This window comes from Coregonus clupeaformis, chromosome 13, assembly GCF_020615455.1.
Source record: "Coregonus clupeaformis isolate EN_2021a chromosome 13, ASM2061545v1, whole genome shotgun sequence".
NCBI lineage: Eukaryota > Metazoa > Chordata > Actinopteri > Salmoniformes > Salmonidae > Coregonus > Coregonus clupeaformis.
The window spans coordinates 4,642,874-4,656,324 of record NC_059204.1 but is presented as its reverse complement, the minus strand read 5'-3'; the positions used below and the strand labels follow the sequence as shown (position 1 = coordinate 4,656,324).

The following is a 13,451-nucleotide window of genomic DNA, read 5'->3' as shown; positions in this document are numbered from 1 at the left end:
TCTCTTAGCTGTAAGCACTAGGATTGCACAATTCCGCTAACATTCCCCAAATTCCCTTTATTTATTTATTTTGATCCCGGTTGTGAGATTCCAGGAATCAAGTGGGAATCTGGAAGGATTTCTGGAATTCTGGAAAAGTTAACAGAATTTTTCCACCCTAATAAGCACCAAAAGATCCCCTATCCCAAGGTTTAGTTTGGTCAAGGTAACTGACAACTTCAACAGATATAAAGCCATCTGTGTTTTGTGTTTAAAACAACTGATTCTGTGTCTTTCAGTTCATTGGTTGCCTTTAACTAAACAGATTTAGAAATGTCAAATGTGAGTGAAACCCAGCATAAAATAAACATAAAAAGTGGGTCAACAAAATCAAGGTGTGCGCGCACACACACACACACACACACACACACACACAAGCGCACACACAGACACCCCCTACCCCACCCCTCAGTCCCCTGTCCCTCTTACCCCGTACACCAGCTCCCCAACCATGCCATTCCAAATCTTGGTCTCCGGGTCCCGGGCGCCGTACTTTCCGTCGGGCACGATAGCAATCTTGTACTTGATGCCAATGTGTTTGGCAATCTCCGAGGCCAGGTCCACGCAGTAGCCTTCATACTGGTCGTTGCCCTCGTACAACTCCCAATTCTTCTTCAACATGACATATGGACCCTCCTACAAAGTGACACACACACCACAGGGACCACAGGGTCAAACTGGCAAACATGTCCGCCACTCACAGACACTGACTTACCCAGCGAGCATAACTGGTTGACACCAGGTCATAATGAGTGACATAATGATGTAAATTCTACCAGTTTCAAAATGTTGTTGAAGTGATATTATTTTAATAAATTTTTTAAACTGTTTGAATTGACGTGATTATAACGTACTGATTACGTCATTTCAACCAGTTTTGCTCGTTGGATTAACTTTGTTCTTTCACTCAAAAATAGACAGATAGCAAACAAGCGTGCACAAACACGTACAGTATGTATGTTGTAGACATGACCAAGAAATAGGCCTACACAATTCAGCAACAAATAGTGGTTCCAGTATGATATTGTGTGGTCTTTCAAAATGGATGCACACGATTGCTTTTCTATGAATATGGAGTTCCTGTTCAAAGATTATGTACAAATGTTTCAACTTCTTGAACACAGATGTGGACGATAAAACATCTATTGAACGTTACACTGGCTATTATTTAAAATGGTACTCTGATACAGTATGAAAGAGACAGAGACAGAGACAGAGAGAGAGAGAGAGAGAGAGACAGAGAGAGACATAGAGAGAGAGAGAGACATAGAGAGAGAGACAGAGAGACAGAGAGAGAGAGAGAGAGAGAGAGAGAGAGAGAGAGAGACATACAGACAGACAGACAGACAGACAGACAGACAGCCAGCAAGACAGAGAGACAGACAGACAGCAAGACAGAGAGACAGAAGGGGAGAGAAAGACAGAGAGAGAGGGGGGGGGGAGAGAAAAACAGACAAAGAGTGAAAGAGAAAGAAAGAGAAAGTGAGGGGGAGAGAAAGACAGAGAAAAGAAAGAAAGCGAGACAGACAGACAGAGAGAGACAGATGAAGACAGACAGAAAGACAGAGAGACAGACAGAGAGAAAGACAGAGAGAGACAGACAGAGATAGAGACAGACAGAAAGGACGTTGAACATTGAAAAAACATTCAAAATGCTTAAAGAACTCTGAAAGAATGCTGAAAGTCAGCAGCAGATTTTAAACGTTTCCAGACTCTCCACGTCCAAGTTGATCATGGCTGACAGGCCGGTCAATAATCTCCCACACCCCTTGTCTCAGTGGGTAATGAACCCAATTAGACATGCCGTTACACACACGCGCACACGCACATTAGTAGAAGGAAGAGAGTCCAGTAAGTGTGTGAGTTGGAGTTGACAATCGAATTGACAGATACACAGTCTGTGTGATAGGTGAGGAGTATGTACAATAATAAGCATCAAAATGATGGTTCTTGACTATATACTATTGACTCTCTCTCTGTCTCTCTCTCTCTCTAAACATCTCTGTGTCGCAGTCATCACCAACCACTTATGGCACAAATCAAACTTTTATTTTTCACTTGGCTGCATGACATTCAGTAAGTTGAGCACATTCCAAGCATGAGTGGAAAAATATATTTGAAAACGTTGAGGTGCTCTCAGTAAGTCCCCCAGCTGCTGCTGTTGGAGTAAAGCACCATTCAGTTGCCTTGTCCTTGATATGAGGTGGAAATTGGTATTTGATGAATGAGAACAATCTTAAAGCCATCTCTCATTCCTCATGGTGAAATAGGAGACATATGCTAGCTGTAGTAGTGGGTATTGATTGGATATGTACTGGAGGCTACCCCGATTTCTGATTCTGACATACCTTTCTTATTCTAACATACCCCCAGCAAACAGGGGTCATTCTAAGGACATTAGGTGATGTTCTCCTTAGGTCCCTTGTAGGGTTTTGGCGCAACGTTATCCCACGTACACTCTGAGAAGGTTAAAACATGATGTTTACCTCAAGACCATAAGGGGACATTCAATACTGTAGGCTTAGAAAAGTGTGCGGTTCAAAGCTCTGCCGAAATATATTCAGTCAGAGTGCCATTGTTATAAAGTATATTCATTATCGACTTAACAACAATAAAAAATAGCCTATGAATCAGGTGAGCGACAGACAAAGGCGTTTGCTGTCAGTCTCGAGATTAGCCATATTCAGAGCTACCACTGTGGATGAATGATTCCTATACCAGTCCAAATGAAGGCTTGTCATCAGAAAGAATAGCATATTAACATGATAAACAGCTGAACAGACGCTACAGTACCTGCCTGACTCTTTTCACTGGAGCGTTCCTTTGGCCATATGGTAGCTGATGAAAGCCAGAATAACCACAAACAAAAGCATTGCATGGACAACAAACTAAGCTCCCCCTCCGCCGTGTGAATGCCAACTCCCGAGTTCCCTTCACATTTCATTGTCCCTTCCGGTTTGATGTTCACAAAACATGCCAGCTTTTCCCCACCTCTCTCTTTCTCTCTCTTCTATTTTTACTTGCAGAGTCGAGTAAAAACCTAATTTCCATTCGTCAAAGTTTAGTGTGGAGATGAAACTTCACCATAGGTGAATCAAGGGGGAGCTCATAGACGGCATCCATATTAGGAAGTCTAACAACTGACAACTTCCTAATATGGATGCCTTACTCCTGATATCTCATCCATCTACTCTCAAAACTTTATCAATCAACTTCGTATTTGACAATAACAGACTTCTGCACAGTTGAGGTTCAATGCATTGCCAAAACAGCTGTGTTACTGTTTCGGCTTATTGTAGTCGCCACAGAATGTAATACTGAAGTAAAAGCTTAATTAGTGTATATTACAGTAAACAAACATTATCAAGTGCATTATCAAGCGCAAACACACATTAGAGACGCTATCCGACACAGCCGGCATGGTTAAACACTGATATTATCATGCTCTATAAAAGCCTGGTGATGTGTATGAACTGAAATTATCCAAATGTATTATGTATTTTTCTTAGGCAGTGCTTTTGAAGGTGTATTATAAAGCTGTTATATACAAAAACTGAATGGAAACTGACGGATTCAGAGCAGCCTCAGAGCATTTTTTAAGCTAGTTCGTTAAAATCTCAACATCCATTCCTACATTTTTGCATTTCAATATCAAATACTGTATTAGCCATAATCACCTGCAATATGCCAGGCATGGAAATTCATGTAATGAGAACATTTATATCCTAGAGTTGGTTGAGACCAATTGCACGCATACACACACACACACACACACACACACATACACACACACACACACACACACACACACAGTTAAGTGCAGTCATGTTGATGTGACGTTTGATAAGAAGAACAATCATTTTTGTGTCTTTAGGCAGGAAGAAGTGTCCATTGTGGCTCCTATCTTGCCATATTCTTGTTCATTTTCTTTAACGTTTGGTCAGACTGTGTCCATTTTGGGTCTTCTTGAAGGGGTTCACTTTGGCTCTGGATAGATCCTTCCCTTGGGTCAGTTTCCTAATACGGTGTGCGTTAGAATTCTTTAGGGGGTTCATTTTGTCTCTGGCTGTGTCCAACACTGTCCGTCAGTCTCCCAAAAAGGGATGTGTCATTTGGGCTCTGCTTGTGTCCAGTTTCTCAGTTTCTTAAAATGGGGTTCCTCACCAGGGGCTGAAAAGAGGAGGATTCTGCTGAGGTATGACTCTCCAATCCCATTTCCATCCCTCCTCTACTCACTTTGTCTTTCCTTACCCTGTTCTCTCCATCTCCTCTATCTAACCAACCACCTTTACTTTCAGAAACACAGTAAATCTTCACCCTTTTCACACTATCATGCCGACCCGAACCAAACTGTGCTGGCCCCGGATATTTTCTTTTCACATTGTCCTAATCAGCCCGGTTCCAGCAACTAGGATGGATGCATTACCAGGCCAGCTCAGCACAGCTTGGTTTGGCTCGGCTCGGTTCAGCTCAGTAGTGTGACAATCCTGATTTAATACCCATAGTTCACATTACATGCAACCGGCTGCCATTTTGAATTGTGGTGCAGACAGTGTTACAGTATCAGTGCAAAAAGGAGGAGAAACCAAATGTCCAAGGTATCATTTGGGTCCTGAGCCCTAGTAAATAGGCCCACTAAGTAAACAACGAGGGTTGTGTAGGAGGACACAACCTTCTGACATCACAGCACACGTCCTCCCAGAGAGTTTCTGTGTGCGTGCATGTGTGTGTGTGTGTGCATGCGCATGTGTGTGTGTGTGCGTGTTTGAGTATAGAATCTCACTTTGTCTGGCCTCATTAACTGACAACTCTTAAAATGCATGTGTAGCAGTCTCTGGCAAGGATACAGAGTGCAGCTCATGCATTTTATAAAGGGGACTAGACTAGTCATGGTAGGTACTGCACTTACAGTGACATGTTTACAATGACATCTCAATCACGCCTAGCGTAACAACGTCTTAAAAGCATCTGCAGTGCCAATGTTGGTGAGTGTGTTGGATTATGTTTGTGTTTGTGTGATTGAACATCTGCCTGAGGCAAAGGAAGGTAGAGTAAAGCCCTTTCCGGGAGAACATTAAGACATGAGCGCACTAGAGGGTGTGTGTGTCTGTGTCTCGTTTGTGCTTGTGTGCCTCTTCCGTGTGTGTGCACACGTGTCTCTTTGTGTGTGTGTGCACGTATGCGCATGTGTGTGTGTAGGGTTGTAGTGCGTCTTACCATGATAGTGGTGACTACAACAGTTCTGTTCTCCATGATTTCATTGGGAAGGAGGGCTTCATTCTGGATCAGAACCAGCTTATCTGAATCCGTCCAGTAACCCATCTGGAGACAAAGAGAGGACAGTGAGTCAAATGCAGGGGTGTGTGTAGAATGTGTGTACAGTGTGTGTACATTATGTGTACAGTGTGTGTGCAGTGTGTGTGCAGTGTGTGTACAGTGTGTGTACAGTGTGTGTACAGTGTGTGCGCATGCATGCATAATATACTTTCTTTGGGGGGAGGAAGTGATGGCTGGCTGGCAGTGAACTGCTCCTCTCTCTCTCTGCTGAGGGTAAGAATGATTGACAAGCTTTGGGGGGCGGTGGAGAGGTGTGTGTGTGTGCTTGCGTGAGTGTGTGTGTGCACGCATGTGCATGCATGGATGTGTCTGTATGTTCGCGCGCGTGTGCCCAGCCCCCCTCCCTCCTGTCCTAACAGGAACCCTAGCGTGCGCAGCCAGCCAGCGGGCAGGCCCAAGCAGCCTGCTGATTGATGAACACACTCCTCCTCCCCTCCTCCTCTCCAACCCTCCACTTCACCCCCCTCTTCCTCTCTTCCCTCCATCCCCCTCTCTCTCTACTGCTCCACCGCTCTCTGTCCACCTACCGTAGTTGGCTGGAGTCCTGCACAAACAGTACACACACAGCACTAAACATACACACAAAGCACTAAACATACACACACAGCACTAAACATACACACACACACAAAGTCGAAGCCTGAGTATACTATTCATGCAGAAACTTTTGAGATCACTGATACACAATACATAGATTCTACAGACACACAGACAATACTAAACAGATAAAAAGATAATGACATGAAGTTCGCTCTATTCTGTCATTTCAAACGGAATGAAATTAAACATACAGTTATTAATTGTTCAAATTTGCATATTATGTTTTCAATATGATTGAGTTATTATGGTATAGTGGTATTATGGTATAGCTCTTATGGTGATGGCTAGAATAGATATTCAAACGTATAGTTGTTATGTTTTCAAATGACTGTGTTATGATATGATAGCTGGATAGCGTGGGCAGTAAGGTGCAGCACAAGTGGGGAGGCAGTGAGCTGCAGCACAGGTGGGTGAGGCGGTCACAGTACTAGTCTTCTTACCCGCCTGGGTCCGTTGTTTTTCAGCTCAAACACGTCCATGGTGTAGTTGACCCTGCGTCCATAGTGGTCAAACTGGACATTACCTGTTAATCCCTGCAGCCGGACCTGCAAACAGTATCATCAGAGTATTACAGTTTTTTCCAACTGCTTACACACAAAATCTTTTCATGTCACACGATTTTTGAAACCTCTCACTCAAAGTGCAAAACTACACACCAAATCTCCAAAACCATAAGCTATTTCTCAGCCTTTGACTCAGTTGTCAATTGCATAAAACACTTTTTTCAAAACACTACACACAATTCTCTACCTAAAACACAAAAATCTAACAGGAAGTGACTTGCTTTCCTTTTCCAAACACAACCAATCAAAATGCTACACTTATTCACCAGGTCAAACACACTCTCCTCGAATGTTCAAACACTAATTGCTTTACTGATCACTAACCAATCACTGCTTTACTGTAGTATAGGACTGTTTTGAACAATGGATGCCAACAATGGACAGAGAGCAAGAGGAGTAGGAGGGAGAGGCAGGGGACAACAACGAGGACAAATTCAAAGATGAAGAGTTGGAGGAGGAGGAGGAGGAGGAGGAGGAGGAGGAGGAGGAAGAGGAAGAGGACGAGGGCAAAGAAGAGAAGGAAGGAGAGCCATCTCTGATGAGATTAGGGCAACACTTGTTGATCATGTGATCAACCACGGTTTGACCATGAGAGAGGCTGGACTGAGAGTCCAGCCCAACTTGAGTCGATTTACAGTGGCGTCCATAATTCGAACCTTCAGAAATGAGAACAGGTATGCAACTATCTAATGACTATTTTAGCATTAGAGTAATGTACTGTAAAATACGTATGACTGCATAGTATTGCATAAACATTTGTAACTCTAAGCCATCCATTTACTGCACTGCATTGAATGAATGAGGTTGGTTATCATGCTGTACTACATTTTTGTGTACATTGTTTACAGTTCCTATGCTGAACACATACTATGTTTGAATTCTGTACAGAGTGGAAAGGCAAAGACATCATGGAGGACGAGGACGTTTGTTTACAGATGTACAAGAGACTGCAATTATAAATATGGTTTTGGCCAACAATGCAATTAGGATTTGAGAGATAAGAGAGCATATCTTGAATAATGACACCATATTTAACAACATCAATGCTGTAAGCCTGTCGACCATACAACGCATCCTCCAATGGCACCAAGTGACGATGAAACAACTTTACAAGGTGCCATTTGAGAGAAACTCTGACAGAGTCAAGAATCTGTGACATGACTTTGTAGAGGTATGTATGCAACACTACTTCCAGTACTTCAGACATACCATATTTACTCATCTGTATATCCTTTTGTCTGTTACAGAGAGTATTGGAGATGGATGCCCATGTACATTTATTTATGTGGATGAGGTTGGCTTTAACCTCACCAAAACCAGGCGCCGCGGGAATAAATGTAACAGGACAGAGGGCAATTACCAATGTCCCTGGACAGCGTGGGGGTAATATAACTATGTGTGCTGCCATCACTCAAAACGGGGTCCTCCATCACAATGCCACACTGGGTCCGTACAACACCGGCCATATCCTCACTTTTCTGGATGCAATTTACACAATGCTTGTCCCTGATCCATATCAGGAGCCTGCTAGATTTGTGGTTATATGGGACAATGTTAGTTTTCACCGGGCTGTTCTGGCCCAAAACTGGTTTGCCACCCATCCACAATTTGTAGTTTTGTACCTACCCCCATATTCACCTTTTCTAAATCCCATAGAGGAATTCTTCTCAGCCTGGCGCTGGAAAGTGTATGATTGCCAACCCTATGCCCGCGTGCCGCTTCTCCAGGCAATGGAGGACGCATGTGGGGACATAGAGGTTGCCTCTGTCCAAGGTTGGATACGCCATGCTAGGAGATACTTCCCTCGATGTTTGGCAAGAGAAAACGTATCTTGTGATGTGGACGAAGTATTGTGACCAGACCCAGCCCGGAGAAGAGATGAAGCGTAGCTTAGCACTGGTGACTGCCCCCCCCGCCTACCAATTCCTGGACTGCCCCCCCGGACCCCACACACACTTTTGTGTTCTTTACTGTATTCTAAAGAATATACTTTTGGTTTACATATGTTTATGGTTTTGTTGTATGCTACTGTATACAACAGTAATGTTTGGCCTAATAAATATTTTCTGTTTCTACATTGCATTGGTGTTTACAGTGTACTTGTTACCCCTCTCAGCAGATTACTTTCACTGTAGAACATTGTATTGGAATGTATATATAAGCCTATGAAAGACCAAAGGGCTTTAGATTTAGAACAACAGTGTTTACATGGTATATCCAAAAATTTACTATTATGAAAGTAGTGTTTGCCATTTGATGCAAATGCTTCATTCTGACATGTGTTTATGGCATTTTGAATGAAGTGTTACATTTTGAAGGAGATGTGAGGCATTTTGCATTTTGTGTGTGCAATTTTGGGAATTGTGTGTAGAGTTTTGAAAAAAGGAGACATAGTTTTGAAAACGTGTGTAAGCAGTTGGAAAAAACTGTAAATTCCTCTAACTTGCCCAAAATTCCCAGAAATCCTGGTTGGAAGATTTCCATAATCATGGGGTAATAAGAAGGAAATCAGGAATCATCTGACCATGATTTCTGGAAATCCTGGAAATTACCAGAATTTTGCAACCCTACATCAGAGTGCAAGTATACCTTCATTTTACTTCTAATAAGATAGATTTCATATGACACAGTATGTAGTGTTGACTGTTGATGTCATTTGTGGACAACATTGACCCAACAAACAAAAATTGGTTCTGTAAAAGTTCCCAGAACGTTCGTTAGGGCGCGGCAAATATTCTCATAACACAAAAACGTCCCAGATTTAAGTCCCTTGTAGCTCAGTTGGTAGAGCATGGCGCTTGCAACGTCAGGGTTGTGGGTTCGTTTCCCAGGGGGGGGGGGGCAGTATGAAAATGTATGCACTCACTAACTGTAAGTCGCTCTGGATAAGAGCGTCTGCTAAATGACTAAAATGTAAAAATGTGCTGATGATTATAGAATGTTTGTATAAATCATTCACCTGATGTTGCAAGAATGTTCCCAAAACACATTTAATCGGTTCTTTAAAGGTTTCCAGAATGTTTATTTAGGTTGTGGGAACATTATATGTATATGATGAGATAGGTTCCCTAAACACAAAAACTGTCCACTTGTGCAGATGATTCTACAATGTTTATTTTAGGGTGCAAAAATCATTCACCAGATGTTGCAAGAACATTCCCAGAACACATTTAATCTGTTATTTAAAGGTTTCCAGAATGTTTATTTAGGTTGTGGGAACATTATATGTATATGATGAGATAGGTTCACAAAAAACTAAAACTGTCCAGTTGTGCTGACATTCAGATAATGTTTGTATCAGGGTGCACAAAACATTCATTTGATGTTGCATTTTTTTTTCAGAACAGCCATTCTGAGTTATTTAATGGTTCCCTGAACATTTAGGTTGTGGGAACAGTGTGGATACATTACAAGAGATAGGTTTCCAAAACACAAAATATGCTCAGTTATGATGACATTCATACAATGTTCATACAATGTTCAAGGTTGCACAGAACATTCCCACAATGTTGCATAATGTTCCACAATTTCCAAATAAGTCAGTTTTTATGACATTCATAGCATATTTGTTTTAGGTTTAACATAATATTCCATTGATGTTGACACAATATACATTTTACCTTATCTCGGAGGTCCTCAGAACATTTCAATAACATTTAGAACATTTTATATTTACGTTTGACATAATATTACCACAACATTCGCAGCATGCACATTTTTATGTAGCTCCTTAAAGCAAAAGAAAGCAGTTTGGAATACATCCCCATTATAGTTCTCTCCAGATTTGATTGGAATTCACATTTGAGGATTGTATTGTAGGAACACTACAAGGTGATATAGACACACATGGCATTTTAATTTCATTTATAGGACATTTAATCATACAAACATATTTTTACACTACATATGTTGACAAACTGCACATTACTTAATTCATAAGACATTTGAACAGAATTTAATCTCAATCCAGGTCTTTTATGCTCTGCTCCACCAGGGAAGCGCTCTTACATCTTTTTTTTTCAGTTTATAGCCATGGCAGTATGGTCAGTCAGGAATTCCATGCTGCCTTTTTAGCCTTCTTAAACATAATTAATGAAGAGGATAGGAACATTTTATTAACTCATAAATTGTGTTCTGTGTCCTGATTGGCCATATTAGACTGAATTAAGTAATTAATTTGCATTTTATTGCATGACATAATATTTGGTACAAAAACCTTTTTTGCAATTACAGAGATCATACGTTTCCTGTAGGTCTTGACCAGGTTTGCACACACTGCAGCAGGGATTTTGGCCCACTCCTCCATACAGACCTTCTCCAGATCCTTCAGGTTTCGGGGCTGTCGCTGGGCAATACGGACTTTTAGCTCCCTCCAAAGATTTTCTATTGGGTTCAGGTCTGAAGACTGGCTAGGCCACTCCAGGACCTTGAGATGCTTCTTACGGAGCCACTCCTTAGTTGCCCTGGCTGTGTGTTTCGGGTCGTTGTCATGCTGGAAGACCCAGCCACGACCCATCTTCAGTGCTCTTACTGAGGGAAGGAGGTTGTTGGCCAAGATCTCGCGATACATGGCCTCATCCATCCTCCCCTCAATACGGTGCAGTCGTCCTGTCCCCTTTGCAGAAAAGCATCCCCAAAGAATGATGTTTCCACCTCCATGCTTCATGGTTGGGATGGTGTTCTTGGGGTTGTTTTCATCCTTCTTCTTTCTCCAAACACGGCGAGTGGAGTTTAGACCAAAAAGCTATATTTTTGTCTCATCAGACCACATGACCTTCTCCCATTCCTCCTCTGGATCATCCAGATGGTCATTGGCAAACTTCAGATGGGCCTGGACATGCGCTGGCTTGAGCAGGGGGACCTTGCATGCGCTGCAGGATTTTAATCCATGACGGCGTAGTGTGTTACTAATGGTTTTCTTTGAGACTGTGGTCGGAGCTCTCTTCAGGTCATTGACCAGGTCCTGCCGTGTAGTTCTGGGCTGATCCCTCACCTTCCTCATGATCATTGATGCCCCACGAGGTGAGATCTTGCATGGAGCCCGAGACCGAGGTTGATTGACTGTCATCTTGAACTTCTTCCATTTTCTAATAATTGCGCCAACAGTTGTTGCCTTCTCACCAAACTGCTTGCCTATTGTCCTGTAGCCCATCCCAGCCTTGTGCAGGTCTACAATTTTATCCCTGATGTCCTTACACAGTTCGCTGGTCTTGGCCATTGTGGAGAGGTTGGAGTCTGTTTGATTGAGTGTGTGGACAGGTGTCTTTTATACAGGTAACAAGTTCAAACAGGTGCAGTTACAGTTTTTTCCAACTGCTTACACACGTTTTCAAAACTATGTCTCCTTTTTTCAAAACTCTACACACAATTCCCAAAACTGCACACACAAAATGCAAAATGCCTCACATCTCCTTCAAAATGTAACACTGCATTCAAAATGCCGTAAACACATGTCAGAATGAAGCATTTGCATCAAATGGCAAACACTTCTTTCATAATAGTACATTTTTGGATATACCATGTAAACACTGTTGTTCTAAATCTAAAGCTCTTTGGTCTTTCATAGGCTTATATCTACATTTCAATACAATGTTCTACAGTGAAAGTAATCTGCTGAGAGGGGTAACAAGTACACTGTAAACACCAATGCAATGTAGAAACAGAAAATATTTATTAGGCCAAACATTACTGTTGTATACAGTAGCACACAACAAAACCATAAACATATGTAAACCAAAAGTATATTCTTTAGAATACAGTAAAGAACACAATTGTGTGTGTGGGGTCCCGGGGGCAGTCCAGGAATTGGTAGGGGGGTGGGCAGTCACCAGTGCTAAGCTACGCTTCATCTCTTCTCCGGGCTGGGTCTGGCCACAATACTTTGTCCACATCACAAGATACGTTTTCTCTTGCCAAACATCGAGGGAAGTATCTCCTAGCATGGCGTATCCAACCTTGGACAGAGGCAACCTCTATGTCCCCACATGCGTCCTCCATTGCCTGGAGAAGCGGCATGCGGGCATAGGGTTGGCAATCATACACTTTCCAGCGCCAGGCTGAGAAGAATTCCTCTATGGGATTTAGAAAAGGTGAATATGAGGGTAGGTACAAAACTACAAATTGTGGATGGGTGGCAAACCAGTTTTGGACCAGAACAGCCCGGTGAAAACTAACATTGTCCCATATAACCACAAATCCAGCAGGCTCCTGATCTGGATCAGGGACAAGCATTGTGTAAATTGCATCCAGAAAAGTGAGCCTATGGCCGGTCTTGTACGGACCCAGTGTGGCATTGTGATGGAGGACCCCGTTTTGAGTGATGGCAGCACACATAGTTATATTACCCCCCACGCTGTCCAGGGACATTGGTAATTGCCCTCTGTCCTTTTACATTTCTTCAGCGGCGCCTGGTTTTGGTGAGGTTGAAGCCAACCTCATCCACATAAATAAATCTCCTTCCTTCTCTTCTTTGCCCTCGTCCTCTTCTTCCTCTTCCTCTTCCTCTTCATTTTCCTCTTCCTCCTCCTCCTCCTCTTCCAACACTTCGTCTTTGAATTTGTCCTCGTTGTTGTCCCCTGCCTCTCCCTCCTACTCCTCTTGCTCTCTGTCCATTGTTGGCATCCATTGTTCAAAACAGGTAATCTGACCTTTGACCTATTTATAGGCCTATACTACAGTAAAGCAGTGATTGGTTAGTGATCAGTTAAGCAATTAGTGTTTGCACATGTGAAGAGTGTGTGTGTGACCTGGTGAATAAGTGTAGCATTTTGAATGGTTGTGTTTGGAAAAGGAAAGCAAGTCACTTCCTGTTAGATTTTTGTGTTTTAGGTAGAGAATTGTGTGTAGTGTTTTGAAAAAAGTGTTTTATGCAATTGACAACTGAGTCAAAGGCTGAGAAATAGCTTATGGTTT

General features: G+C 42.4%; 1 protein-coding gene across 7 annotated transcripts in view; it reads right to left on the bottom strand.

Annotated features, from left to right (window-relative positions):
• The window catches only part of gria4b (glutamate receptor, ionotropic, AMPA 4b), a 176,033-nt gene that overhangs the window by 34,618 nt on the left and 127,964 nt on the right, over nt 1-13,451 (bottom strand). For 6 of the 7 annotated variants that reach the window (XM_045224158.1, XM_045224162.1, XM_045224160.1 and 3 more), the window contains exons 8-10: nt 6,417-6,521; nt 5,257-5,361; nt 469-675 (exon numbers count right to left, since the gene is read on the bottom strand). In XM_045224158.1, coding sequence (XP_045080093.1) covers nt 469-675; nt 5,257-5,361; nt 6,417-6,521 — 417 coding nt within the window. Of the gene's footprint in view, nt 1-468; nt 676-2,078; nt 4,210-5,256; nt 5,362-6,416; nt 6,522-13,451 lie in introns of those variants that run through there. The other variant, XM_045224161.1, reaches the window with a different exon arrangement.